Consider the following 27,952-nt stretch of genomic DNA (forward strand, 5'->3'; position numbering starts at 1 on the left):
ATTGCGCCAGCCCCTTCCCCCTTCTGTCTCTAACTCTGATTTTCAATTAAATAAATGTGCTTAAAAATAGAGTAGTGTTCTTTTACTTGGTTTTTATCTTCAGTTTTTATGTTCTTTTTTTTTAAAAGATTTAGTCATTTTTTTTTTTATTACAGCCAGATATACACAGAGGAGGAGAGACAGAGAGGAAGATCTTCCGTCCGATGATTCACTCCCCAAGTGAGCCGCAACGGGCCGATGCGTGCCAATCCGAAACCAGGAACCTCTTCCAGGTCTCCCACGCGGGTGCAGGGTCCCAAAGCATTGGGCTGTCCTCTCCTGCTTTCCCAGGCCACAGCAGGGAGCTGGATGGGAAGTGGAGCTGCCGGGATTAGAACCGGCGCCCAATGGGATCCCGGGGCTTTCAAGGCGAGGACTTTAGCCACTAGGCCATGCCGCCGGGCCCAATTTTTATGTTCTTTACATTTTATTAACTGATCTATTTGTGACTTGAAGCATGAAGAGGATGAGATACATGGAAATAGAGTTGATGTTAAAACTGGAATCTTGCCCTTGTGTGGATAGAATGGTTTCTTGGTTAAAGGTGGGTCTCCCTCTTACTGTAATTGGAAAAGAAAGACTATTGTGCATGGAAAACTCTTTGGAGGTGGGAGGACTGCACGGTGAGAGCATGAGAGCGTCGGCGTTTCTGTTCCGTTGCTTGCTGTTAGTAAGTACTGTTAGAACCTCTGTACAGTAAGCATTGCACGTGTTTACTTAGCTACCAAGAAGAGCCTAGTGTCAATAGTGGAGGAAGTGTTTTGCTCTAAATAGCTTATTTTTAAAACATTTCTTGTGTGCACCGGCTTTATAGGAAATGAGTAGATCTGTGTTGACAAAAGCCTGATGGCCGCTGTGGAGCATGGTAACACGCAGGTGGAGTGCTGTCGACTGCCCTGGGGGTTGTGATGCTTGGAGTGTTACGGAGGCTTGACCCACTGGCTGCTGCCTGTTGCCAGGTCACCATAGTTTGCTTCCTGAGCCTTCATTTCCTTTTTTTTTTTTTAAGTTATCTTTTTCATTTATATAATTTTTTTGTTTAATTGAGAAGTCAGAGAGACGCAGAGACAGAAAGATCTTCATCCACTGGTTTTCTCCCTGAGCAGCTGCAAAGGCCAGAGCTGAACCAATCAAAAGCCAGGAGCTTCTTCCAGGTCTCCCACATAGGTGCAGGCTCCCAAGGCTTTGCGCTGTCCTCTACTGCCCTCCCAGGCCACAAGCAGGGAGCTGGATGGGAAGTGGAGCAGAAGCCAAACCGGTGCCCATATGGGATCCTGACACTTGCAAGGTGGGGATTTAGCTACTGAGCTATCACTCTAGGCCCACAGAAGTTTAAAATCAACACTTTTTCCCTTTTTATTTTTACTTTAGGGCTTATTTTATTGGTAAGGCAGATTTACAGAGAGACAGATCTATTCCCTGGGTCACTGCCCAGTAGCTACAGTGGCTGGAGCTAAACTGATCTGGAGCTAGGACCTTCTTTTGTGTTTTTTTTTTTTGTTGTTGTTGTTGTTGTTGTTGTTTAAGATTAACTTTTATTGGAAAGGAAGATCAGATTTATGGAGAGAAAGAAAAAGCTTTCAAAAAAGGGGGGGGGGGCGCCTGGCGGTCCTGCTTCCCATCCAGCTCCCTGGTTTTGGCCTGGGAAAGCAGTCGAAGACGGCCCAAAGCCTTGGGACCCTGCACCCACATGGGAGACCCGGAAGAGCTCCTGGCTTCTGGCTTTGGATTGGCTCAGCTCCAGCCATTGCGGCCGCTTGGGGAGTAAACAATCTGCCAGAAGATCTTCCTCTCTTTCTCTCCTCCTCTGTATATCCGCCTTTCCAAAAAAAAAGTAAAATAAATCTTATAAAAAAAGAAAAAGCTTTCTACTGCTGGTTCGCTTCCGAAGTGGCCACGTTGGCCGGCTTGAGCCTCTTCCAGGTTTCCCATATGGGTGAGGGTACAAAGGCCTTGAGCTCATCCTGCTTTCCCTGGCCACAATAGTGAGGTGGATAGGAAGTAGAGCAGCTAGAACACAAACTGGTGCCTTATTCAGGCTGCTTGTACTTAGAGGTTTGCCTGATGTGCCATCGCTCATCCCCATGAGCACTTTCCTTCCTTCCTTTTTTTTTTTAATGTGTGCCTTTTAAAAAAAATACTTATTTTTATTGCAATGTCAGATATACAGAGAGGAGGAGAGACAAAGAAGAAGATCTTCCATCTGGTGATTCACTCCCCAAGCGGCCTCAGTGGCCAGAGCTGAGCTGATACGAAGCCAGGAGCCAGGAACTTTCCTCCAGGTTTCCCACATAGGTGCAAGGTCCCGAGGCTTTGGACCGTCCTCGACTGCTTTTCCAGGCTACAAGCAGAGAACTGGATTGGAAGTGAAGCTGCTGGGACTAGAACTGGCGCCCATATGGGATCCTGGCACGTCCAAGGCAAGGACTTGAGCTGCTACACTACCACCGAACCGGGCCCAAATGTATGCTTTTTAAAATAAGATTTATTTATTTCCATTGGAAAGGCAGATATACAGCTCTACCTCCCATCCAGCTCCCTACTTGTGGCTTGGGAAAGCAGTTGAGGATGGCCCAAAGCCTTGACACCCACATGGCAGACCTGGAAGAAGCACCTGGGTTCAGATTGGCTCAGTTACAGCCACTTTTGGAGTGAATCAGCGGACAAAAGGTTTTCTTCTTTGTATATCTGAGTTTCCAATAAAAATAAATGTTAGAAAAAAGAGGGCCTGGCATGATAGCCTAGTGGCTAAAGTCCCCTCACCTTGAACGCACCAGAATCCCATATGGCAACCGGTTCTAATCCTGGCAGCCCCACTTCCCATCCAGCTCCCTGCTTGTGGCCTGGGAAAGCGGCAGACGACAGCCCAAAGCCTTGGGACTCTACACCGGTGTGGGAGACCTGGAAGAGGCTCCAGTCTCCTGGCTTTGGATCAGCTCCAGCCATTGGGCTGTTTGGGTAGTCAATCATGGAATAGAAGATCTTCTCTATGTATCTGACTGATAAAAATAAATAAATCTTTAAAAAGAAATGTTTGGTGAATGAAGATAAATAGCCCTCTCCTTGCTGATCTTGGTGGTAATAAATGAGAATTAAGAGTGCCCTGAAGTGTGGGGGTTTTGTTTGTTTGTTTTTGAGGAAGTACATGCATAAATACCAGTTGTTAAACTCCTTGGAGCTTGTGTAGCTAGGCGGGAGTGTGCAGGCCTCAGGGAAGCCTTTGCCGGAGGCCTCACTGGTTGGTTGCCTTTCCTTCCTGATCTTGCAGTGGCTTTTCTGTGAGACTGACCTCTTGTCTGTGATGCCTGGGAGGCAGGGAGTGGCAGTGTAGGAGAAAGGATTCTGTTGAGGGGTGAGGACGACAAGGTGTAACACCTCTCCCTAGAGTAGAACTCTTGTTACTTCTCTATACCCTTGAGTTAGGGTACAGTTACTATTTCTTGTATACCTTAGGTATAGCACCTGATAAAACTACATTTGTTTGCGAAGGAGGTTGTGTTAATTTGCTTTGATACTCAACTGATTTTTTTCAGTTGATTCAAGAAATGTGGTAAATGGTCCAATAAAAGTAAGTAAATAGCAAAGGGGAAAATGTGATAAAAACAAGTAGGTTTGTTTTTGATTTTTTAAAAACTTACTTGATCTCCAAACTGAAAGACCTATTTGCTGTATCCAGCGTCTACAGCCTTCTATCTCTTGTAAATATGGTGTGGGAAAGAGCTGGACTTCCTCAAGGGACGTGTCTGAAAGCTGAACTACCCAGGAAAGAAGATTCAGATTTGCTAGTATTGAGTGCTTCTGGTGTGTTCCTTTTTTAGCTAAGAAATGCTTTAAGCCTTCAGGTTGTGGTTTTTCTTTCCTAATTGTTCTAATCTTGGAACATTGTATCAAATTATTTCTTTTTAAAAAGGTAACTTGAAACTCACTTGTCACTGTCTCTGTTTGCCCATGGTCAGTGTGGAGTAGTGTCTGACTGGTAGTTTTGACTACCACTTCCCTGAGGACTAATAGGGGAGCATCTTTTCACAGGCTTGTTGGTAGCTTGTATTATCAAGAGTTAGGGAAAAAACCTTCCATTCTCTGGCTCATTCCTCCCAGATGGCTGCTGCAGGGATCAAGGCTGGGCCAGACAGTATCCAGAAGCTTCATTTGGGTCTCCGAAGAGGGTGGCAGGCACCCAAGGCTGGACTCGATCTGGCACTGCTCTTCCCAGGTCATATGCAGGGAGTTGGATTAGCGAGGACACAGCACCCATGTGGGATTCCGGTGCCGTGCCTGGTGGTTTTTCCCACAACACAGCTATACCATAAACTGTGGGTGTACGAGTCTTTTAACTTTGTCAAATATCTGTTTTTTTGTGTGTTTTTTTGTTTGTTTTTTCTTTGTCAAATATTTCCCCTAGGGCCCAGCACTGTAGTCTAACAGCTGTCCTCTCTCTGCGCACGCACACACTGAGATCCCTTTTGGGCATTGGTTCTAATCCTGGCAGCCCCTCTTCCCATCTAGCTCCCTGCCTGTGGCTGGGAAAGCAGTGGAGAATGGCCCAAGCCTCGGGACCCTGCACCCGTGTAGGAGACCTGGAAGAGGCTCCAGGCTGCTGACTTCGGCTCGGCTTAGCTCTGGCCCTTGCAGCCACTTGATCAGTGAATGGAAGATCTTCCTCTCTGCATATCTCACTTTCCAATAAAAATAGATAAAAATCTAAATCTCCTTCCTGATTAAAAAAAAAAACTAAATCTCCTTCCTGATTAAAAAAAAAAAATCTACCAGTCTTAGGGCCCGGTGCAGTGGCCTAGCGGCTAAAAAAAAAAAATCTACCAGTCTAAATAGTTTTTGAAAATCTATATTTTCCCTTTTTTAAATAAGATTTATTTTTATTGCAAAATCAGATATACAAAATGGAGGAGAAACAGAGAGGAAGATCTTCTGTCTGATGATTCACTCCCCAAGTGTCCTCAGTGGCCACAGCTGAGCCAATCCAGAACCAGGAGCTTCTTCCAGGTCTCCCACGCGGGTGCAGGGTCCCAAGGCTTTGGGCCGTCCTCAACTGCTTTCCCAGGCCACAGTCAGGGAGCTGGATGGGAAGCAGGGTTGCTAGGATTATAGCCAGCACCCACATGGGATCCTGACACGTTCAAGGCCAGGACTTTAGCTGCTACACTACCGCGCCGAGCCCTAAGTTTTATTTTTGAGAAAGAAGGGGGGGCACACTGATATTCCATTTTTTGGGTCATCACTCCCACCCACGCCCCCAATCTCCCTAAGTGCTGCACTGACCAGAGCTGGGCTGGGCCGGAACCAGAAGCTTCTCCCAGTTCCCAAGCACTTGGACCATTCTCCACTGATTTCTCAGGCCATTAGCAGGAATCTAGATTTGAAGTGTAGTAGCTGGGACTCATAAGGGATGCTGGCAGTGCAGGCAGAGGCTGAATTTGCCATGCTCTGGGTGGGTTCTTTCCGCTTGATGATGTTTGCAGCACAGTCTTTTTAAGCTTACCACTCATCAAATCGTGTCTATTTTCTTTCGAGAAGGTAATGTGCAGCTTGACTTTTAACAGTGTTACTTAGTTTCTGTGCCAGTAGACTTCTTGTGTGTTCTGAAATAGAATTTTGTAAGATAACTCAGTTATTTCATTTCCTCTGTTTCCTGATGATGAGTTTTTTGTTTTTCCTTTTTTAAGATTTATTTTATTCTTATTGTAAAGTCATATATAGAGAGGAAGATTTGCCGTCTGCTGGTGCACTCCCCAAGTAGCCGCAGTGGTCTGAGCTGAGCTGATTGTAGCCAGGAACCAGGAGCTTCTTCTGGGTCTCCCACTTGGGTGCAGAGTCTCAAGGCCCTGGTCCATCCTTGACTGCTTTCCCAGGCCTCAAGCAGCAAGCTGGAAAGGAAGAAGAACAGCCAAGATACAAACGGTGCCCAAATGTAAATTCTGCTTACACAAGTTGAGGGACCTTAGCCATTAGGCTACTGCACCAGGCCCACTTTAGTACTTTCAAATACTATAGACATTTTAATTCTCCCATCCAGGTACTAACCAGGCCCGACCCTGCTTAGCTTCTGAGATCAGACGAGACCAGGCGCGTTCAGGGTGGTATGGCCATAGACGACATTTAAATTCTGATAATTCAGCTACTACCTTTTCTCTTGAATATGGGTCTTAATATCAGCAAATATAACTCAATATTTGCATACAGAGAATTGAGAGTCACTGGAAAATTCATTTTGACAAAGCTCACAAAAATTGAAAAAATGTTGGAACAATTCTCTAGAATGTTGAAATGTTTGCACCTTAAATAGCCTCCTTTTCCAAATAGATTAAAAAAAGAAAAACGTTTCAGCAGAATTTAGGGGGATATTTGTGGGAATCTAGTGGGGAATGTGCAGTTGCAGAAAGGATCAGAGAGAACTTGGCCTTGGGCAGCTCCCTCGCCCCAGGATTCCTGGGAAGGAAGAGCTGCTTGCCGCTAGCCAGTCCTCACAGCTTGTGAGCTGCTGGGTGCATGTTCCCATTCACAGTGAGTGTTCAGTAAGTCACTGATACTAAGCAGCATCATAGAAACTGAATTTTAATGTGGAAGCAAACTAAATTTGGAAATACTAAGAGCACTCTTTAACTGTCTAGCTACTGTTTGGAATGGGTAAAACGGTTGCTACATGTAGCATGAGAAGACATAAGAACTTTGAAAAACAATGTATTGAAAGGTGCTGCTTCTTAAGCATTTGAGGACAGAGCTTGCTTTTGGCTAATGGACTAGGGATACACTGGTTGAGGATACCAGTGCTACAACTTCAGCCTTAATAATTTGTTCTGTCTTGGGATTGGTGCAAATGCTCAACTGCCTACTCCTTCATCTCCAAGCACCAGCATTCCATATGGGTGCTGGTTGCCCCATTTCCCATCCAGCTCCCTGCTTGTGGCCAGGGAAAGCAGTAGAGGATGGCCCAAAGCCTTGGGATCCTGCATCTACATGGGAGACATGGAAGAGACTCCTGGCTCCTGGCTCCTGGCTCCTGGCTCCTGGCTCCTGGCTCCTGGCTCCTGATTGGCTCAGCTCTGGCTGCTGTGGCCATTTAGGGAGTGAACCAATAGATGGAAGATCTGTCTTTCTCTAAATCTGCCTTTCTAATAAAAATAAATAAATAAAAAGGGTTTTTTTTTTTTCCTGTCTCCAAAAAAAAAAAAAAAAAAAACTGTATCTTTAATCATGCTGAGTCTCACTGTCCTGGGGTGAAGGGGCAGAGGTCCCAGAATGAGCATTCTATGGAGGGGCTCCTGCAACAACATGCATAAGGCTTCTGAAGATGAGGTGTGGTGTGTGGGTTCTGACTTAGGGTCAGTGATTTCCAAGTATTGTGCGTGAATTTTCATTTGTTTCTCACATAGTGTGTTAAACATCTGGCTTCCTGTAACCTGTACACTGTTGGATTTCTATTACAAATGAGTCCTCACTCTTCAGATCATCATGTCTGACTTATTAAAAATAAGCAATTATAAAATAATCATTTCTTGGCTAACAGATTACTCTATTTAAAATTAAGATGTGAAAAATTTCAACTGAAATCTATGTAATTTTGCTGTTTTATAGTCAAATAATGTTTGTTTCTTATTTTCCTAGGTTCTCTACTTTTAGAGTCCAAAATAAATCCTAACACTGCATACCAGAAACAACAGGTACATTTTTTTTTTAAAGATACTATGTTTTGTCTTGTAACTTATCCTCAGTAATTAATAATTTTGAAAAAACTTACATGGTGGTGGTTTTTTTTTTTTTTTTTAAAGAAAGGCTTACCTCAGGCTGCAGTTGTGTTCCAGATATTTCAGCAACTGAGCCTTAATTCTTAAAAGTTAAAACTAAAGTTTCCCCTTTTTTTGTTCAAAAAATAAAGCATGATCCTACTAACAGCTAAGCGTAGGTGGTGGGCAGTGGTTCCTTTGCTGGTGGGAATGCCACTACAAAATGAGCGGGGAGCAAACTAGACAGCAAACTCTGTAGGCGGCCTCACTAGGGCCTTGGAATAAATCATGTCCCGGCTTTGGGAAGTAACTAGATTTCAGAGTGTTCTCCAAAAAAATATCAAGAGTTTTCACTTAGTACCTACTAGAACTATCAACCAGTGGCTGCTAAGTACATATATACCTTGAGTGCTCGACAAAGCCAGTGGGTCAGTGTTACCCTCAGGTACAGGTGCAAAATGGTAACTTTACCAGCTCTGCATTACCACTGACCATGAGGCTTGGATTGAGTTTCCAGCCCCAAGCTTTGGCCCTGATCCAGCATTTGGGAAATCAGTCAGAGGATGAGAGCATGTTCTGTTTCTCTGCCTTTCCAAAAAAAATAACACACACACACATAGGTAGAATAAAAGTATTTTGCTCGTTATATAATGCCTCAAAACTGACTTGATATATGGATAAGTAGATTAAAAAACTGATGGTGTAAATTTATTTAGTGATGACACTGGTTGAAAATAAAATGTCTTCTTGCTAGTTGAACAGACTGTTGTTTGCTGCATTTGCTGTTTCATTATTATTTGTTCACTGATTTGAGAGGGAGAGACAGAAACTTCCATGCACAGGTTTACTTCCCAGATGGCTGCACGAGCCTCGACTGGGTCATTCCGGTGCTGGGAGCCAGGTACTCCACTGTGGGTCTCTTTTTGCTTGTAGGAACTCAAGTACAGGAGCCATCACCTTTTACTTTCTAAGGAATATTAGCTGGAGAAGAGAAGTGAGAATTCAAATTAGCACTTAAATATGAGCCCAGAATAGCTAGAGACTTGAGTCGTGATTGATGTTTCATACTTGAATAATTTGAATCCATGTTTTAAGATTGTAGTTAACTGAAGAGTAAAAGCACATCTTAAGAAATGGGGAAGATTAAGCCTGCTTTGAGAATAAATGAACAATTTTTGTCTTAGCCTATAAACTGTTGAGTAATAAACAAGATGATTTGGAGAAAATTGGCCCTTCAAGAAAAGCCAGCAATTTCTAAAATTTTTCATAGTCGCTAAATGTGTTGAATGAGTAATTAAGAGCACGTGTCTCGGGTAGAGCAGCAACCCCGAGTGATTGGGAGGGTTCACTGTAGAGCAGTCAGTCATTCCTAGTTGCATGGATTCTGACTTACTGCTAATGTGATGTTGGCTTATTGGGCTTGATGACAGCCCTTACTGGGACTGTACGTTTTTATCACAATGTTAAAATCTTTCTAATTTGGGCAATTGTCCCCCTCACCCCTTCCAGCCCTACTTGCATCACCAAGAAATGATTCTCACATTATCACCAGTTTTCATAACAGTGCTTAGCATTCCCATTCAGCCAGATGGGGAAGTGTAGCTAAGAGGACCAAACAGGTGGTAGTGTTAAATTTACACATTGCCTTATGAAACTTTAGTATTTCCATTTTATACTATTTTTGAGGGAAAGTAACTGTTAATTTTGTCTGACATGGAGAGTTTATATTTTAGTGCTCAATAAAACGATCTGCTGAACAGTTAGCCTGGTGTAACATACTGGCTGCTAAAATTACAAAATAATTGGAAATGCTTCTCCAATTAGTATGCTTAGATGACTTACAAGGTGAATTAAAGAATGAAACCCAGCTACGCAGGCATTGTTGGATGGCTTGTCTGTCTGGGACCTGTCATCTCTGGGGTTTCCTGAAGGCAGGAAAATGAGTTGTTGCACAGGTGTTTCAGAAATCCTGAATAAGAAGTATCTCTGATCAGTAACATGCTACAACCTAACCAAATGAATATTTATTGATAGCTAACATTGATTAAGCTCAGTGGGAACTAACGCTCTCATGACAGATGATTGAATGGAGTTGATATGTGGTGTAGCAAACAGATTTGTATTGATTTTTCATATTTATTTGAGAGGCAGAGAGCACACTTTCACCTGCTGGATCACTCAGTACCCACAAAAGCCAGGGCTCAGCTGGGCTTAGGGGACGTGCAGGTTGGTCAGGTGTCCCATGTTGGTCGAGACGTGTGGCCTCCCAGGCGTGCAGTGCGGAATGTGGATGCCCCACATGGCAGTTCAGCTGCCAGGCTCTGTGCTCATCCCGGCTACTGCACTATACCCATTTTGGGGGAAAGTGGTATTCATTTGGATAAATATTCACATTAAACATTTAAGCAATAATTTATACTCTTCAGTGGAGAACACTTGTTGACAGAGAATAGAGAAAGAGCACTTTGCTTACCAATCTTCTAACATGCTCCAGTTATTACAAATTTAGAGCAGTTTGATGAAACTGTGAATTGTAGCTTACTGTGTAAGGATAGGGCTAATAGGTTTTTTCATTTGTATCTTCCAGTACACAAATATGAACTCAGTTTTGTAGTGCAGTTTTCTTGGTTCAGCTCTCCTTAAGAGGAACATTGCTTTTATTTCTAAGTTGGGGAGTGAAGTGGGATAATATCATTATTGCAAAAGTGAGTCATGTTTTCGATTCTTACTGCTTTGTTCATATGCCTCCTGCTTTGAAGTAGTTTGTGATCATGTGTGTTATCTTTCTTACAAAGGACACTCTGATTGTGTGGTCTGAAGCAGAGAATTATGACTTGGCCCTAAGCTTTCAAGAAAAAGCTGGATGCGATGAAATTTGGGAGAAAATATGTCAGGTAACTTTATTTTATTTTTTATTGGAAAGGCAGGTCAGATTTACAGAGAGAACAGAGACAGAAAGATCTTCCAACCGCTGGTTCACTCCCCGAATATCTGCAATGGCTAGAGCTGAGCCAGTCTCAAGCCAGGAGCTGCTTCCAGGTCTCCCACATGAGTACAGGGTCCCAAGGCTTTGGGCTGTCCTCCGCAGCTTTCCCAGGCTGTAAGCAGAGGGCAGGATGGGAAGCGGAGCAGCTGGGACACGACCAGTGCTCATGTGGGATTGTGGTGCTTGCAAGGTGAGAATTTAGCCACAGAGTCATCGTGCTGGGCCCTTCTGCCTTCTTGAGAACTCTAGCCTCTCAGACTTACTGTTGTAACTCATACATGAACTTGTTACCTAAATCTGCTCGTTCTAGCTCCCTTTTTTCATTAGGGCCATTCAGCTGCTGACATCAGGAACTTAGGAGTCGGGTCTGTTCTACCTTTGTCTCTGTACGGGCAGTCCCTCAGTCATAAAGCTTGAAACGGCTTCTGTTCCTTTTCACTTTGATCGTAGTTTAAGCTAGCATCTTTTCTTACCTTGTCTATTGGTCTTACCTTGATTGGTCTTCCCAAATCCTCGTTACAGCCAGAATGATCATGTCTTAAATGCAAGCTTTATTGCATCACTCTTTATTCAGCCATTTCTTGATTCTTGAAATCAAACCTGCCTTTACACTGCTCTACAGTGATATGACTGTTGACTATAAATTCAACCTCACCTTGCCCCTAAACTTGAATGTTCTTAATAGACGTTGGAATTTCCGTAGTAACTGGTACCTTCAGGTTGTGAAATAATTTCCTTTTGTTTGTAATGTGTTTTTAAATTTATTCTATTGGCTAAGACGTGTTGAGCCTTTTCTTCCTAGGGAAGCCTTCTCCACATTTACTATGCTGGTGGATGGTCTTTAGGAGAATCTTCTTTGTTATCATAATGTGGTTTTTGTTTTAAGATTGATTTTATTAGAAAGTCAGATATACATAGAGGAGGAGAGACAGAGAGGAAGATCTTCCGTCCGATGATTCACTCCCCAAGTGAGCGCATCAGCCGGTGCTGTGCTGATACGAAGCCAGGAGCCAGGAACCTCCTCCAGGTCTCCTACACAGGTGCAGGTCCCAAGGCTTTGGGCCGTCCTCAAATGCCTTCCTAGGCCACAAGCAGGGAGCTAGATGGGAAGTGGGGCAGCTGGGACTAGATCCCGGTGCGTTCAAGGCGAGGACTTTAGCTGCTAGGCCACTGCACCGGGCCTCAAAATAGGATTCTTGAAACAGCAGCCCAAGCATGAGCTGGGAACAAATAGAAAGAGTCTGAGAACTCCTCCCTAGTCAGGCCTACAGACAGATCCTGAGTCACGCTTGTTGGTGAGAGAGAAATTTTCCTATCTGCTGGCTCGCTCCCTTAGCTATCCACAACAGCTAGATTGGAGCTGGTCTGAAGCCCAGAGCTTCATCTGAGTCCTCTATGTGGGTCCTGCAAGTCCTTAGGCCACACCCTCTGCTGCCTGCTGACAGCAGCTTTATACCACACCATCAGCTCCCAGTAATCATACTTTTTTTTTGTAGTATTTATATAGTTAAGAGGCTGCCCATTTGGGCTTCTGATTACGGTGGGGAGGGTCAGGTATGGAGGAAGGTGGACAATTGTTTGAGGTTTGGTTTCTTTTCATCCTCCTGTGTCCACATTGGAGGAAGGGGATGGTACCACTCCTTGCTGTCAGACGCCATCAGCACCACAGGATGGTCACTTGACACCTTAGAGACCCCAATGTGGGCAGAGTGTACCGAGATGTTACTGAGTATGCTTTGGCACTTCTGAGAAGTCGTTGATTTCATTGCTCCAGGGTTCAGCCTAGCCCAGCCAGGTGTGCCAACCTATCCAGGTCTCGCATGTGGGTGGGTGTGTTGGCCTGACCCAGATATCCCCGATGGTTTCCCTCTAAACCAGTTTGTCTCTGCTCCCTCACCTACCTGCAGGTGCAGTGACCCAGTCTGTGGAAGACCCCAGAAGTCATTCGTCCCCTGTCCAACATTTCCCCAGCCACTCCCACTCCAGGATGTCCCTAGATCTCCTTCCCCAGGCAGTCTGCAGCCCCTCCACCTTCCCCGCTTATCTTGCTGGGAGAGTTAACACAAACTTCTTATTCAGCAGACCCAGGTTGCCCATCAGCTACTGTCTGCTTTTCTGCCAGCAGTGTGCCCTTGTCTAGATGCACGGCAACCTAGGCAGTTGCCAACAGCTGGGTTCAGCTACTGTGTTTTAACAAGCCCCTTGAGTCAGATTTTTTTTTTACTTTAAGTGACTAGATAGTGAATTTTTGGGGCTTTGTAAACTTCAGAGCGTAATGAACTTCAAAAATGGTGATAGGTATAATGTAGCCAAGGCTTATCTGCTGCTTTTTAAAAGATATTTGTTTATTTTTATTTGAAAGGCGGATTTACAGAGAGAAAAATTTTACATCCACTGGTTCACTCCCTAAGTGGTCACAACGGCTAGAGCAGAGCTGATCTCAAGCTAGGAGCCAGGAGCTTCTTCCAGGTCTCCCACACGGGTACAGGGTCCCACGGCTTTGGGCCGCCCTCAAATGCTTTCCCAGGTCAAAAGCAGGAGCTGGAAGGGAAGTAGAGGAGCGGGGACATGAACCAGCAACCCTATGGGATCCTGGCTCATGCAAGGCGGGGACTTTAGCCACTAAGCTACCACACTGGGCCCTTTCCCTTACTTTCTGTGGAACGGTTTTCTCATTGCATATTTCTATGTGTTTTGTGCATAGAAAGAGATAAATGAATTCAGCCTGTGGTGCAAGCAGCCTTTGGTTAATCACACAAGATTTGTTTCCCATCATCTTTCTCAGCTGAGCAGTTCTACCCTGATACAGACTCGCTAGGCCAGTAGTAAATTCACACCTGGACTTAATCTGGAACAGCCGTGCCTGATTTCCTTTACTGCTACTTGATCTTTTTCCAGGTTTTTCTTATCTTCAATCTGTAACGTTTTTAGTTACCCTCACTTGAGTCACAAGGGTTTGCATGATTCTCTGCATAGCTTACCTGAGTCACTGGTGGTTTTGTTTCCTGGTGTTGCTCTCCGGTTTGTGTGAGTATAGTTACTAGTTTACGTTCAAGAAGTCATTTTCCAACTGCTCTGTTAGGAATTCTGTCTGTACTCCCCAAACATTCTGGATCTTGTTTCCATTATATTTTAGTGTCTGAAATATTGTGTGTTTCTCTTGAATGCCGTTCACCGTTGTTATTCCGGAACTAGCTCAGTCTCCAGGCTTTGCAGTGCCCTGCATTCTAACTACCGTCAGACTGTTACCCATTTTCAGTTGGTTTATTAATCAAAATTTAGCGTTTCCCTGTGGGTAATGACTAATGCTGGTATTAAGAAATTAAAGCTGTAATGGGAACAGGTGTAATTAACATTCAGAGTCAACTTGGGGCCGTGCTCGGTACATGCTGTGCATTTACCTAGCCGCCTCTTCATGATACTGCCCACTGGATTGAAACCAAGACCGTGTCCTTTTGCACCAGGACAAACATTTCAGACCATCTTCCCTCCCTTTAAACATTAACAATAACTTAATCACAGTAAGCATTTTTAAGTTTCCTGGTGGTTTCAGATAGGTCTGACTTTCTTATCCTTTTACCATTCTTCTTGGTCTGCCAGGCTACGTTTCTGATCCAGATAAAAACTTCAGAGCCAGAGCAATGACATTTCATTTCAAAATCTGATCTTGACCTTTGTAAAAACACTTTGTAACTTAAAATTCTTATTTTTATTATAAAAACATCTAAGTTATCATTAGAGCCCCTCATGTGATTTAGATTTAGGATTTAGGCTTTATAGGGAATTATGAAGGCTGCTGGTTTCATTATAAAGAGGAAAATGTAGTTTGGCTACTAACTTTCAGGCAGACACCTTTGGGGAAAGCTCTACTACAAACAGGTTGTATTTCTTTTAAACGTGGCTTTCTTTTGAAAAGATGCATTTATATCTTGACCAATTTTTCTTTATCATATTTTGGGCCCTTTAGTAAGTAATTGTCCCCTGGTACATGCTCTTTGAACTTTGTTTAGAAGAATGTTTTGACATGAAATATTTTCCTTACAATTTTATGTTTTTTCCGGTGATCACAGCATTATGATATTCTGAATTTATTTAGATTTTACTTAAATGTTGAGGAGCTTGAGCCTAAGAAATGTTTCTGAGAACAGTGTGCACGTGAGATGTGAGAGGTGTTCTAGTCTCAGGCCACTGTGTGTGGAATGTCTATAGGGCTCTCTGTTATTTGGAGAAATGTAGGTTAAGTTAAAAAACAGATCAGATTGAGAGGAACATTTCTAAATTTGGTGGTTATCATCATTACAGTTTTCTTATATGGCTTGTATTCACCTAAGAATTACATTTAGGTTGGCTTGTTTGTCAGCTGTCACAAATTCATGTTCACAGGTTCAGGGAAAGGACCCTTCTGTGGACATCACACAAGACCTTGTGGATGAATCTGAAGAGGAGCGATTTGATGACATGTCATCACCAGGTTTAGAGTTGCCATCTTGTGAATTAAGTCGCCTTGAGGAAATTGCGGAACTTGTGGCATCATCTTTACCGTCCCCCCTTCGTCGTGAGAAACTTGCACTGGCACTGGAAAATGAGGGTTACATTAAAAAGCTCTTAGAGCTTTTTCACGTATGTGAGGATTTGGAAAATCTTGAAGGACTGCACCACTTGTATGAAATTATCAAAGGCATCTTCCTCTTGAATCGGACTGCTCTTTTTGAAGTTATGTTTTCTGAAGAATGTATAATGGACGTCATTGGGTGTTTAGAATATGATCCTGCTTTATCACAACCACGAAAACACAGGGAATTTCTGACCAAAACAGCCAAGTTTAAAGAAGTAATTCCCATCTCAGATCCTGAGCTAAAACAAAAAATTCATCAGACGTACAGAGTTCAGTATATACAAGATATGGTTCTGCCCACCCCTTCAGTCTTTGAGGAGAACATGCTGTCAACACTTCACTCCTTTATCTTTTTCAATAAGGTAGAAATTGTTGGTATGTTACAGGTGAGTTCAAACATTCCTGCTTAAGATGCTGTACTTGATTGATACTGTTTAAATTGCTAGTTATCTTCAGCAGAAAATAATTTCTTCTTCCTTCAAACACTTATTTTTGAATTTTTGTTTTTGCCAAAACTTCAAGATAGATGTTTCATTGGCTTTACAGGAGATGGTTGTGGTAGTGATACTGTGAAGCCAAAGGTGGATGTGATCAGTGACATTAATGAAACGATTGAATATCACTTTTGTTTGTTTCAAATAGTCTTTTATTTTTCTTCGAAAGGCAGATTTACATAGATAAGGAGAGATGGAGAAGTATCTTCCATCTGCTGGTTCACTCCCCAAGTGGCCATGGCTGAACTGACCTGAAGCCAGGAGCTGGGAGCTTCGTTCAGGTCTTCCACATGGGTTGCAGCGTCCCAAGGCTTTGGACCATTCTCTGCTGCTTTCCCAGGCCAAAATCAGGATGCTGGACAGCAAGTAAAACAACCAGGATCCTGATGCATGCAGGGCAAGGATTTAGCCACTGAATCATCGCACTAGGCCCTGAATGTCACAAGTTTTTAAAGTGTATGTATTACTTTTTCATAGAATAGAATTGAAAGAAAGGAGAAAACAGGATACCCATAAAAATATGGAAAATAACTTTTTCTTATTAAAATGTTTATCTTGGGCCCAGCTCAGTAACCTAGTGGCTAAAGTCCTTGCCTTGCATTCGCTGGGATCCCATGTGGGCGGCCAGTTTGTGCTCTCGCAACCCTGCTTCCCATCCAGCTCCCTGCTTGTGGCCTGGGAAAGCAGTCAGGGATGATCCAAAGCCTTGGGACCTTGCACCCATGTAGGAGACCCAGAAGAGGCTCCTCTCTGTATATGTAACTTCCCGATTAAAAAAATCTTTTTAAAAAAAATTCCAAATGGTCTCTTTGTTATACCCGCTTGCTTAAATTTGGTGTTTCAGGGTGTTTGAATTAAATCCATCCCCATCCTGGGACAGATGTGTGGCCTAATAGTTAAGACTCCCATATCAGGTTCCTGGTACCATGCTTAGGTGCCAGTTCGTGACTCCAGCTTCTTGCTAGGGCAAACTTGGGCTCTCCCTGGCCTGCTGTTGCTGGGAGTGAAGTAACAGGTGTGAGTACTCCTTGCGCTTGTGACTCAGGCATTCTCTGTGGCTCTCAGAGCACAAGGAAAAAATGCATCTGAAGCTGTGATAGCCTGAGCTGTATGCAAAACATGGAATCCAATTAAGATAACATTCTTGGAACCTCTCCCTCTTGGAGAACCTCACCTTCTGTCAAGCCGCAGTGCTGGCAACAGTGAATTGATCTGTTGCGTTTCTTTAGTGGCCGTGGTATTATAAGAATAATAGATAACTGATGTTACTTAGAAAAAGAACGCCTGTGTTTGAGATCTACAGGTGATACAATTATTATTTAAGACTTGGATATGTGGTCCCAGCATGATGCCTCAATGGCTAAATCCTGAGTTTGCAAGCACCAGAATCCCATATGGGTGCCACTCCCTATTCTGGCTGCTCTATTTCCCTTCCTGATCCCTGCTTGTGGCCTGGGAAAGCAGTGAAAGATTGCCCAAAGCCGGGCCCGGCGCCATGGCCTAGTGGCTAAAGTCCTCGCCTTGAACGCGCCGGGATCCCATATGGACGCAGGTTCTAATCCCGGTAGCTCCACTTCCCATCCAGCTCCCTGCTTGCGGCCTGGGAAAGCAGTCGAGGACGGCCCAATACCTTGGGACCCTGCACCTGTGTGGGAGACCTGGAAGAGGTTCCTGGTTCCTGGCTTCAGATCGGCGCAGCACTGGCCGTTGCGGCTCACTTGGGGAGTGAATCATCGGATGGAAGATCTTCCTTTCTGTCTCTCCTCCTCTGTGTATATCTGGCTTTCCAATAAAAATGAATAAAATCTTTTTCAAAAAAGATTTTTCAAAAACGTGGGAGACCTGGAGGAAGCTCTAGGCTTCTGGCTTCAAATCAGCTCAGCTCTGGCTGTTACAGCTGGAATGCAAAATTTTTCTATCTCCTTTTTTTCTGCTCTCCGAAAATCCTGCCTTTCTAATAAAAATAAATCTTAATAAATTAAAAAAAAAGTTGGATATATTAAATACAGAAGAGGTGTCAGTAGATGCAAGAGCTGATTGATGACATTTCACAGATGAATTTACTTATCCTTATTTTTATGATCTTTTAATGAAAGTGTGAATTTAAATTAAAAAAAATCAACTTCTTACTGCTTTCTTGGAACTAGAAATAATTCGGATTCATACTCACTAGTTTGCATTTTCTATTCTTTTAAGACAGGTAAACAAGCAATAGAGGTAGGTAGTCCAGGCAGGCAAGTGCATCAGTAATCCTTTGTAGGTAGTACAGGAATGGGAGAGGTTGTGGAAATTAGTTCTGTTTGTTCTTTGATAAGGATCTAAGTTTAGCTATCATTTAGCCTCGTGCTCTCGTCTGGGCTTTTTTGGTTGGTTGCATGTGTTTTGTTTCTGGTTTTTTGTTTAAAGATTTATTTGAAAGGCAAAACAAGAGAGAATCACAGATGTACTTTTCATCTGCTGGGTTTGCTCCCCAAATGCCTGCAGTGCCCAGGCCTGGGCCATGCCAAAGCTGGGCTCCAGAAGCTCCATCCGTTCTCCCCGGGTGCAGAGGCCCAAGTGTTGGAGCCAACATTCACTGCTTTCCCCAGGCCCATTGGCAAGGAGCTGGACCAGAAGCAAGGAACAGCCGTGGTTTTAACCAGAACTCTGCTAGGAAATGCCTGTCCATGGGTGGCTTAATACCAGTCCCCACCCCAACTTTAGTTTCTTTAAGATTGATTTATTTGAGGAGCAGTTACCGAGAGGGGAGGGGGGTCTTCCAGCTGCTTGTTTACTACCCGAATGGCTGCAGCGGATTCACCGAAGCCAGAGCTCGGAGCTCCGCGTGTCATCCACGGCATGGCAGAGGCACAGGCTCTTGGCCTGTCTTGTTGCTCTCCCAGGCACACCAACAGGACTGATAGGCGGAGCCTAGACCAGCATTGTTAGAGCGCTGGTACTGGCTTGGGGGCAGCGGCACGCCATCGGTTCCTCTAGTTCAGCTTGGATTTCTGGTTTCCGTAGATGTTCCTGAGTTGTTTTTTGTTTGTGTAATTGCTTTAATTAGTAAGCATAATTATATGAGGAGATTTTAAAAGTCACAGGAAAAAAATGGAAATAAAAAATAAATTTACTTTGGTGGAAAAAAAAAATGAAGTTCACAAGGTTTTTTTGGATAAAACATTTCCTGTGAATCTTCTGAGGATCTGTCCCAGCTGTCTGTTCTTTCCGGACGCCCTTCACGTTTGGCTGATAATGGGCGTTTGAGCTAAAAGTTCAGTTACAGATCAATTTGGGCTTTTCACTTTTTATTAGTTCCTACGTTGGCCAGTATTTTTTAGAAGATGGCATTTGCTTATTTGAAAGGCAAGAGAGAGGGAGAGAAAGAACCTTTTATCCTCTAGCTTATTCCCCCAAATGTCTCCAACAGCCAGGTCTGGACCAAAGTCAGGAGCCAGCAACTCAGTCTGGGTTTTCACTGAGGGTGTCAGGTACCAAGTAACTGGGCTAGTTTTGGCTGCCTGCTCAGGCACATTACTAGGAAATTGGATTTTAAGCAAAGTAGCTGGGACTTGAAACCGTGCACAGTGTGGAATGAGTATTGTAATATACTGATCTTTTACCTGCCACCACGTGTTTCGATTTTTACTGTGTAGAATGCCAGTTCTCATGAAGTGTGAATGACTTCAAGTCTTTATTTCCCTACACTTTGTTCTGTAAGATGCTACAGTCACTGCTGTGGTTCTGTCTGTGTCCATGTTGTGCACTTAACATCCAGAGTACCACGAAGGATGAACATTGTAACAAATTTTTCAGTCAAGAAATGGTAGAAGTTCACTGTAAAGTAAATTCTTAGACTGTCACATGCACCCCTCCCTTAGGACTGAGTACTGTTGTCCCATTCAACATTCTCGTTCTCTACTTACATACCTCCAGCCCCAAACCAGGAGCTTCTTCAGGTCTCCCATGTGGGTGCAAGGACCCAAAACCTTGAGCCATCCCTCTGCTTCCCTTTCCCTTTCTGTTTTCTTTCCTTTTTAGAGTTTTGTTTATTTTTATTGTAAACAGACCTACAGAGAATAAGATCTTCCATCTGCTGATTTGCTCCCCAAGCAGCCACAGCAGCTGTAGCTGAGCCAATCTGAAGCCAGGAACCAAGAGCTTCTTGCGGTCTCCCATGCGTGTGCAGGGTCCCAAGGGTTTGGGCCATCCTCTACTGCATTCGTAGTCCACAGGCAGGGAGCTGGATGGGGAGTGTGGCTGCCAGAACACAAACTAGCACCCAAATGGGATCCCAGCACGTGCAAGGCGAGGACTTCAGGCCCCATCTTCTGCTGAATCAAAAGTGAACCAACCAAGTCCGATACAGTAACCTAGTGGCTAAAGTCCTCCATTTCTCTGCCAGTTCCTTGCTTATGGCCTGGAAAGCAGTAGAGGATGGCCCAAATCTGTGGGACCTTGCACTCACGTGGGAGACCTGGAAGAAGCTCCTGGCTTCAGTTCAACTTAGGTTCAGCCATTGTAGCTACTTGGGAGAATGAACAGACAGATGGAAGATCTCTCTGTGTCTCCTTCTCGCTGTACATCTGACTTTCCAATCAAAATAAATATATGTTTAAAAAAAGGTGTAACAGCCGGGACTTGAACCTTTTTTTAGAATGACATAAAAATTTTACCCTTTTGTGGGTGATGTTTCTTGAATGACTCTGAATTTATTTTTGAATACAACTTTGAGTAATGATGCTTTGGATAACAACAGTCTTCATGTATAGGTGGTCCTGTAACATAGCCCAAGTATGTGATGGGACTGTAACATAACAGGTTTGTGTAAGTGCACTCTGTTTATAAAATGTGTGCAGAATAATGAAATTGAGTATCAACATATTTCTTGGAATGTTTCCCTGTTGAAGTTTTGTCTTCATTTCCTTCTTCACTTGGGAGGTTGTTGAAAACCCGGTAAAAATGAGCAGCTAGCAAACTGCACATGCCTTTTTTATATTCATAGTCAACTTTAATTTTTAATTGGTTTTTAACACCATATTTTTTCTGATAGGAGTCCCCAGTTTTTCCTTCTTTCCTTTAAAACACATGATTAAGACCCTTGCCATCCTGGTCAGGGTGGGATCCTTTAGGCATCCTGAAAGTGACATTTTAATGTAAGTAGCATTTGTTGTCTTATTTTCCAGGAAGATGAAAAATTTCTGACGGATTTGTTTGCACAATTAACAGATGAAGCAACAGATGAGGAAAAGAGACAAGAGCTGGTAAGACATTAGGTACTGTGAAGGTCGCAAAGGGAAAACCACTGCTCGTTTGTACTCACTTAGCTTTTTCTCTGGTTTCAGGTAAACTTCTTAAAAGAGTTTTGTGCATTTTCTCAAACGCTGCAACCTCAAAACAGAGATGCTTTTTTCAAGACTTTGTCAAACATGGGCATATTACCTGCTCTAGAAGTCATCCTCGTAAGTTTATTATTCCTCATTTTTTAACTTAAGCCACAAAATAGTGTGTTTTTAAAATATAGCTTGCAATATTTGGTTATTACCAGTAGATAAGACTATTGCGTAAAATTAGCGAAGATATTACATTCCAGTAATACTCTTTATTTGGTATTAGGATAATGCTCAGTGAGTGACTTATTTTTAATCTCTTAACATTACAGTCTACTAGAATAGATGTAAAATAAAAGTGCAATAGTAATAAATGATTTTATACCAAAGTGCTGTTTTATAATTTAATTTGTTGGGCTGTATTTACTACATATCTGTAGTTTTACAGTTAGAAGTGAAATATAAGACTATATAAATATATGTGTGTGTGTGTGTATTGTTTGCAGGGCATGGATGATACACAGGTGCGAAGTGCTGCCACTGATATATTCTCATACTTGGTTGAATATAATCCTTCCATGGTACGAGAGTTTGTCATGCAGGAGGCACAACAGAATGATGATGTAAGTAAGAAGTTAACAGAGCAAAAAATAACCAGCAAGGTAAATATTATTCGCACTAATAGTACGTATTTATACATAGCAAGTTTTAACTGTATTGTATTTAAGATTTGAACTGTCACTGTTTGGAAAAAGTATATCCATAATAGCGAATGACTTTATCATCCCCTAAATTGGCTCCTGCCTATTTTGTAGATATTTCTATCTTAATTATTTTTTGGTGCGCTCACTCTAGTCAAACCGCTGTTCCTGTATGTACAGTGTAACTTCCTGGGAATCATTGGTGAAGGGTAGATTCTCAGAAGCATCAAAAATGAAAGTATTTAGGGTGCTGTTTCTTTTAACTGCTTAACCTTGGAGAATAAGGACTGTGTGGAAGGTAGAATGATCCACTTTCAGCTGTCTGGTAGTAGACAGCTTTTCCAGACCCTGTGGGAACCCTGCATGAAGCCCTGGGGCGCATGCTTATGCTCCAGCTGCTGCTTCTGCTGCATTTTAAAAAAGATCCTGATTAATGTGAAGTCAAAACATAATGTTTTTTTGTTATAAAATTATACTAAAAATCAGATTTTTAAAATGAAAGTTATTTTATTGGAAAAGGCAGGTTTACTGATTTTTCCATGCTCGGGTTCACTCTTCAAATGGCTGCCATGTCCAGAGCTGAGCACCTTGGAGCTAAGAGCTTTTTCTGGGTCTCCCACGTGGGTGCAGGATCCAAAGACTTGGGGGTATCCTCCACTGCCTTCCCAGGCCATTAGCAAAAAGCTGGATCCGAAGTGGAAAAGCCAGTGAAGCCAATGCCTGTGTGATAGAAATAGGCACGCATATAGGATGCCGGTGCTTACATGAAGGGGGATTGACCAGTTGAGCCATCGCACTGGCCCAGTGCCTGTCAGTTTCTCTATTTAAGCTTTTAATTTTTTTGTAGTGCCAAGATAGGTACAGAGGTGTTGAATTTCACCCCTCACCCCTTTTGTTTAAGTAACCCTGCCAGAAGAATTGGGTTATCTGTGTTGTTGAAATAAGCGCTGTTCTTGGTGGCCTCTTTAACCCATTAGTTAACTCTCCATTGATGCGTTTCATGGCACTTCATTCGTAGCAGCCCCTTGGCTTCTCACTCTTGGTGATCATTTTGTTTATTGAAATGAGTTGAGGTTTTCTTAAGAACTCCTCTCTGAGGCCCAGCACAGTAGCCTAGCAGCTGAAGTCCCTGCCTTGCACACGCCAGTACCCCATATGGGCGCCGATTCAAATCCCAGCAGCCCCGCTTCCCATCTAGCTCCCTGCTTGTGGCCTGGGAAAGCATTTGAGGACTACCCAAAGCCTTGGGACCCTGCACCCCCATGGGAGACCTGGAAGAGGTTCCTGGCTTCAGATCAGCTCAGTTCCAGCCATTGCAGCCACTTATGGAGTAAATCAGTGGACAAGACATCTTCCTCTCTGTCTTTCCTTCTCTCTGCATATCTGACTTTCCAATAAAGATAAAAATAAATCTTAAAATTAAAAACCCTCCCTCTCAGATTTCTTTTGCTCCTGTACCAGGGGCAGCAGCAGGCACGGCCTCAGGGAAGCTCGGAGTCTGTTGACGGGCTGTTCACTGTTAGTCTCCTCCTCCTCCTCCTCAGTTTCACTTGGAGGTGCCAATGAGTTTTTTCCCTATATTTCTATATAGCTGTTACTTCCATGAATGGAAAACAATTATTTGTCATATATTGAAGTAATAATGGTGTGAGAATAGAACACTGTTATTACTCCTGGCTCAGTATTCTGTTAAAGCCACGAACCCATTAGCTTCCTGTTAGAAGATCAGATTGTACAATTTGAAACATGAGAAAGATCTGTCAGCGAGCTAGGCTTCCCTTCTGAGGATGAAACTTTTCAGTACTATTAAATGTCTCGGTGCCATGATTTAGGGAGATAAATACTGCCATACAACTCTTGTATGTTTTACAGTGCCATTGTTTTTAAGGTAAATAAGAGCTAGAGCTAAGGATAATGCTGTAGTATGTATCTTGCGTGTTTTTACCATTCTCGTAGTAAGTGATCCTTATTCTGTGTATTTTTCTCATCAGGATATTCTCCTCATCAACCTCATTATAGAACATATGATTTGTGATACAGATCCTGAGCTTGGAGGAGCAGTCCAGCTCATGGGCCTGCTTCGGACCTTAGTTGACCCAGAGAACATGCTAGCCACTGCCAATGTAAGACATGGGGATTTCTCTCTTCTTCATTGCGAGTGTCTTGTGTGTTGCCGTAGGAACCAGTACAGTTAAAGTTCATGAAAGTGTTTTTGATTCCTTAGAAAACAGAAAAGACTGAGTTTCTGGGTTTCTTCTACAAGCACTGTATGCATGTTCTCACTGCGCCTTTACTAGCAAATACGACAGAAGACAAACCCAGTAAAGGTAAGATAATACAGGTTGGTCATTTAGTTCTGCTCTTAAATTCTGATGCTCAAAGTTGGTATTAAGTTGAAATCTAGAGGAAGTCAGTGGAGGGTAAAGAAAGGCTGGAGGCAGGGTAGCACATGTCCTACAAAAGCAGTTCTGAACCATCAGTTTCACAAAGGTTTGGTGTGGAAGAGGTGTTCAAGACAATATTTAAAAACTTCACAGGCAGAGGTAATAGAAGTAAAAAAGAGGGAGTAAGAGAATTATCTGTTGCTTGCTTCAGGATCTTTTTTTGTTTGTTTTTTTCTTAAGATTTATTTATTTTTATTGGAAAGTCATATACAGAGAGGAGGAGAGGCAGAGAGGAAGATCTTCCATACAATTCATTCCCCAAGCGGCCACAATGGCTGGCGCTGCGCCAATCCAAAGCCAGGAGCCTGGATCCTCTTCAAGGTTCCCCATACTGGTGCAGGTCCCAAGGCTTCGGGCCGTCCTCGACTGTTTTCCCAGGCCCCAAGCAGAGAGCCGGATGGGAAGCAGGGCCATAGCGATTAGAATCGGCGCCCCTATGGCATTCCAGTGCGTGCAAGGCAAGGGCTTTTTCACTAGGCCACCACGCTGGGCCCTGCTTAAGAACTTTAAAAACCATTTTTGGTAGATAATGCTCGTGTTTAGTCTACATCTATACAGGTTAAATATAGAACACAGCTATGAAAATAATCATTTGAGCCTGCTTGTGTCCTGGATGTGTACACAGAACTCGGCTTTTGTTTAGTATTAACCTATTTTTATTTTCATTGAATATATCATAATTTGTTACCTGGGCAAGCAAATCCTCATGTGTTTATAGGTAGTTTTTGGGATGTTTATTGGGAAATTCTTACTTGAAGCTGTAGGAATAATTATTTTGTCATGAATTCTCAATAAAGATAGGTTTAGTTTATAGCATGGCGTACAGAAAATATGTGTTAAATCTACTTTTTTGAGTTACTATAGAATCAAGTCTTTTAAGTGTGACTTTATTTGCTGTTTACTTTATTCAGATGAGAGAAGCCTTGAGACTTCCCGCACACCCTCAGGCTGAGTTGACCTGACATTTGTTGAGTGCTCAAGGTAGCCAAGGGTCTGTGCTGTATCTGATAGGGGATGAAAGGAGTGAGTCGCTGCCTGCTGATGAGTGAAGATGTTAAAGGAATCATAACGTGAAATTTATTTATTATAGGATTATTTAAGAAAATATGAAGCACCGTCCCTGGCATGTGATAGGAGTCAGTAAATGGTAATTCCCTCTTACCCAAAGTTAAGTTGTTTGGGTTAGTAGGAGCAGGAAGCTTACTTGGTTAGAGTCTGAGTTTGTACATTCGAAAAGGAAAAAAAAAATGTTAGGCATTAACTATAACTGTTTTGTTTATTGTAGATGATTTTCAAACTGCCCAGCTATTGGCACTTGTGTTGGAATTGTTAACATTTTGTGTGGAGCACCATACCTACCACATAAAGAACTATATTATTAATAAGGATATTCTCCGGAGAGTGCTGGTTCTTATGGCTTCGAAGCATGCTTTCTTAGCATTATGTAAGTGTTGTTCCTCTTAGAATTGTTTATTTACATATTCTCATGCTGGTCTCTGAGATGAGAAGATCACAGGTCAGAAGCGGTAGCGGCTAACACCAGTTCTGCACTGCTTCCGTCTGCTGCTGCTGCTGCTGCTGCAGTGAGCAGGTGCTTTCCCGATTCCTCTCAGTCATACACACCAAAGGACTAGAGTGTATCTGCGTATTTGAGTACTTCATCATTAGAACAGCACCTTTGATCATTTTATCCATTCTTTTAGAGCAGAAATGGCAAGTCCAGAGTAAACAGATCCAGCCTGCAGTTTACTTTTTACAGTCTGCAAGCTACAAAATGTTGTTTGTTTTTCAAGAGTACTTTTATGTTTATTTGAAGACTTTTTATTTATTGGAAAAATAGTTAGAGAAGGCGGCTAGACATAATGAGAGAACAGCTGGAGCTGTGCCAGGCCAAGGAGCAGCCCAGAGGTTCCAGGTTTCCCTCTGAGTGCCAGTATCGAAGCACTTGAGCCAGCTTCTGCCACTTTCCCAGGTTCATCAGTAGGAAACTGAATTGGAAGTACAGCAGCTGGATCTCAACCAGAGCCCATGTGAGATGCCCATATCCCAGGCAGCAGCTTACGCCACTACCCTGCAACGTCAGTTCCAAAGCAGAACTTGTTTTACTTGGAAGGCATAGGGGAGGGACAGAGACAGAGATCTTCCATTCATTGGTACACTCCTGAATGGCTGGCAACTCAATCTGGATTTTCCATGTGGGTGAGAGAGACCTAAAGAAGGGACTTACCTGTTTTTCCAGGCCATTTTAACTATTTATTTGAAATTCTGAGATCTTCGCTCCCCAAAAGGCCACAATAGCCACAGCTGAGCCAATCCAAAGCTAAGAGCCAGGAGATTTCTCTGGGTCTCCCTCATTGGTATAGGGTCCATGGGACTTGGATCATCCTCTGCTGGTTTCCCAGTCCAATAACAGGGGACTGGATAGGAGGTGGAATAGCCGGGACATGAACCGACATCCATACAGGATCCTGGCCACTGCTTTCAGGTAGAGCACACATAGTCATCTAACAGTTTTGTTCTTAATTATGTATATGTATTGGGGATTGTAGCTGTTGGCCCACTTCCCAGATGCCTGTGGGTTTGGTGGGGCTTTCCCCACACAAACCAGGTGTCAAAAACTCAATCCAGGTCCTCCCACATGGGTGGCGAGAACCTGACTGCTTGAGCCATCCTATCCTGTCTGAGGCTTCTCATTAAACCTTTTTGTTGGTAAGTTGGCTGACCAAGTTTAGGGGTACTCTGAGGTTCAATAAAGGATGTCTTTTTGGTCACTAATTTTTGCCAGTTGAATTTGAAAGGTAAGTATGAATGTTTTGTTCTTTTTAGGCATCACAGTCACTACTTGGAGACCTGGACATGTATATATGTTTCTGTGTGTTTTCATTTTTGATGTATTATTTGATTTAAAAGTTATAAGAACAGTATATTTAAGTATATATAATGTTACTGTCAACGTTTTATCTTTATGATAGTATTGGAAATAAGGTCTTAAATCATTAAACTTTCTATTATGGAGATATTTGTCATGTTTCTTAATTTTCAGAGCTAGTCTATATACTACATTATATTCTGAAAATACATCTGATCTGAATATTATCCTCCTTCTAACTCAAATAATTCATTATAATTTCTGCTGTATATCTAGGGTCTGTGATTTCGCCTTAAGTCTTTCAGCAAAAACAGCATTTATGACATTAATTCAAACTTTGTTAAGGACAGCCCCCCCAAAAAATCATTTCTATTCTGCCTTACTATTGTTTATATTCATGAGCCTAGCACACATGAATAAGGGCTTTCCAGATCGTATTAATGTATCCTTATACCTGTCGTTGAAGAACACCAAGGTCAAAGTTAGGGGAGAGTTCCTAACTCTCTGAGCTGTTCTTTCATGCTAGTCTACAGGTTGTTTTGTTCAGGTATGGAAAGGGCCTTTGTGAGCAAATGGGACAGAATGAGAAACTGAGTAAGTAGATAAGGGGAAGCAGGTTTTTAATTTTCACATGTTTCAAATGCCTACTGTTGTATTACATTGATGTAAAATGTGCATGTTTACGTGATTGTCCTGTCCCTAGTAAAGTGCTGTTCTCAGCCTTTAGAACAATTCATTGGGAGACTCACATGAAGA

The 27,952-nt window shown here is 42.8% G+C and overlaps 1 protein-coding gene across 2 annotated transcripts in view; it reads left to right on the forward strand.

Moving 5' to 3' along the window:
• The window catches only part of PPP4R3A (protein phosphatase 4 regulatory subunit 3A), a 44,599-nt gene that overhangs the window by 4,956 nt on the left and 11,691 nt on the right, over window positions 1-27,952 (forward strand). Inside the window, exons 2-10 of one of the 2 annotated variants that reach the window (XM_058655613.1) lie at window positions 7,660-7,715; window positions 10,574-10,672; window positions 15,148-15,765; window positions 21,039-21,116; window positions 21,198-21,314; window positions 21,689-21,844; window positions 23,875-24,006; window positions 24,108-24,210; window positions 25,613-25,771. In XM_058655613.1, the coding sequence (XP_058511596.1) occupies window positions 7,660-7,715; window positions 10,574-10,672; window positions 15,148-15,765; window positions 21,039-21,116; window positions 21,198-21,314; window positions 21,689-21,844; window positions 23,875-24,006; window positions 24,108-24,210; window positions 25,613-25,771 (1,518 nt within the window). The remainder of the gene's footprint in view (window positions 1-7,659; window positions 7,716-10,573; window positions 10,673-15,147; window positions 15,766-21,038; window positions 21,117-21,197; window positions 21,315-21,688; window positions 21,845-23,874; window positions 24,007-24,107; window positions 24,211-25,612; window positions 25,772-27,952) is intronic. The other variant, XM_058655614.1, reaches the window with a different exon arrangement.

The sequence above is a fragment of the Ochotona princeps genome, chromosome 26, assembly GCF_030435755.1.
Source record: "Ochotona princeps isolate mOchPri1 chromosome 26, mOchPri1.hap1, whole genome shotgun sequence".
NCBI classification, from domain to species: domain Eukaryota; kingdom Metazoa; phylum Chordata; class Mammalia; order Lagomorpha; family Ochotonidae; genus Ochotona; species Ochotona princeps.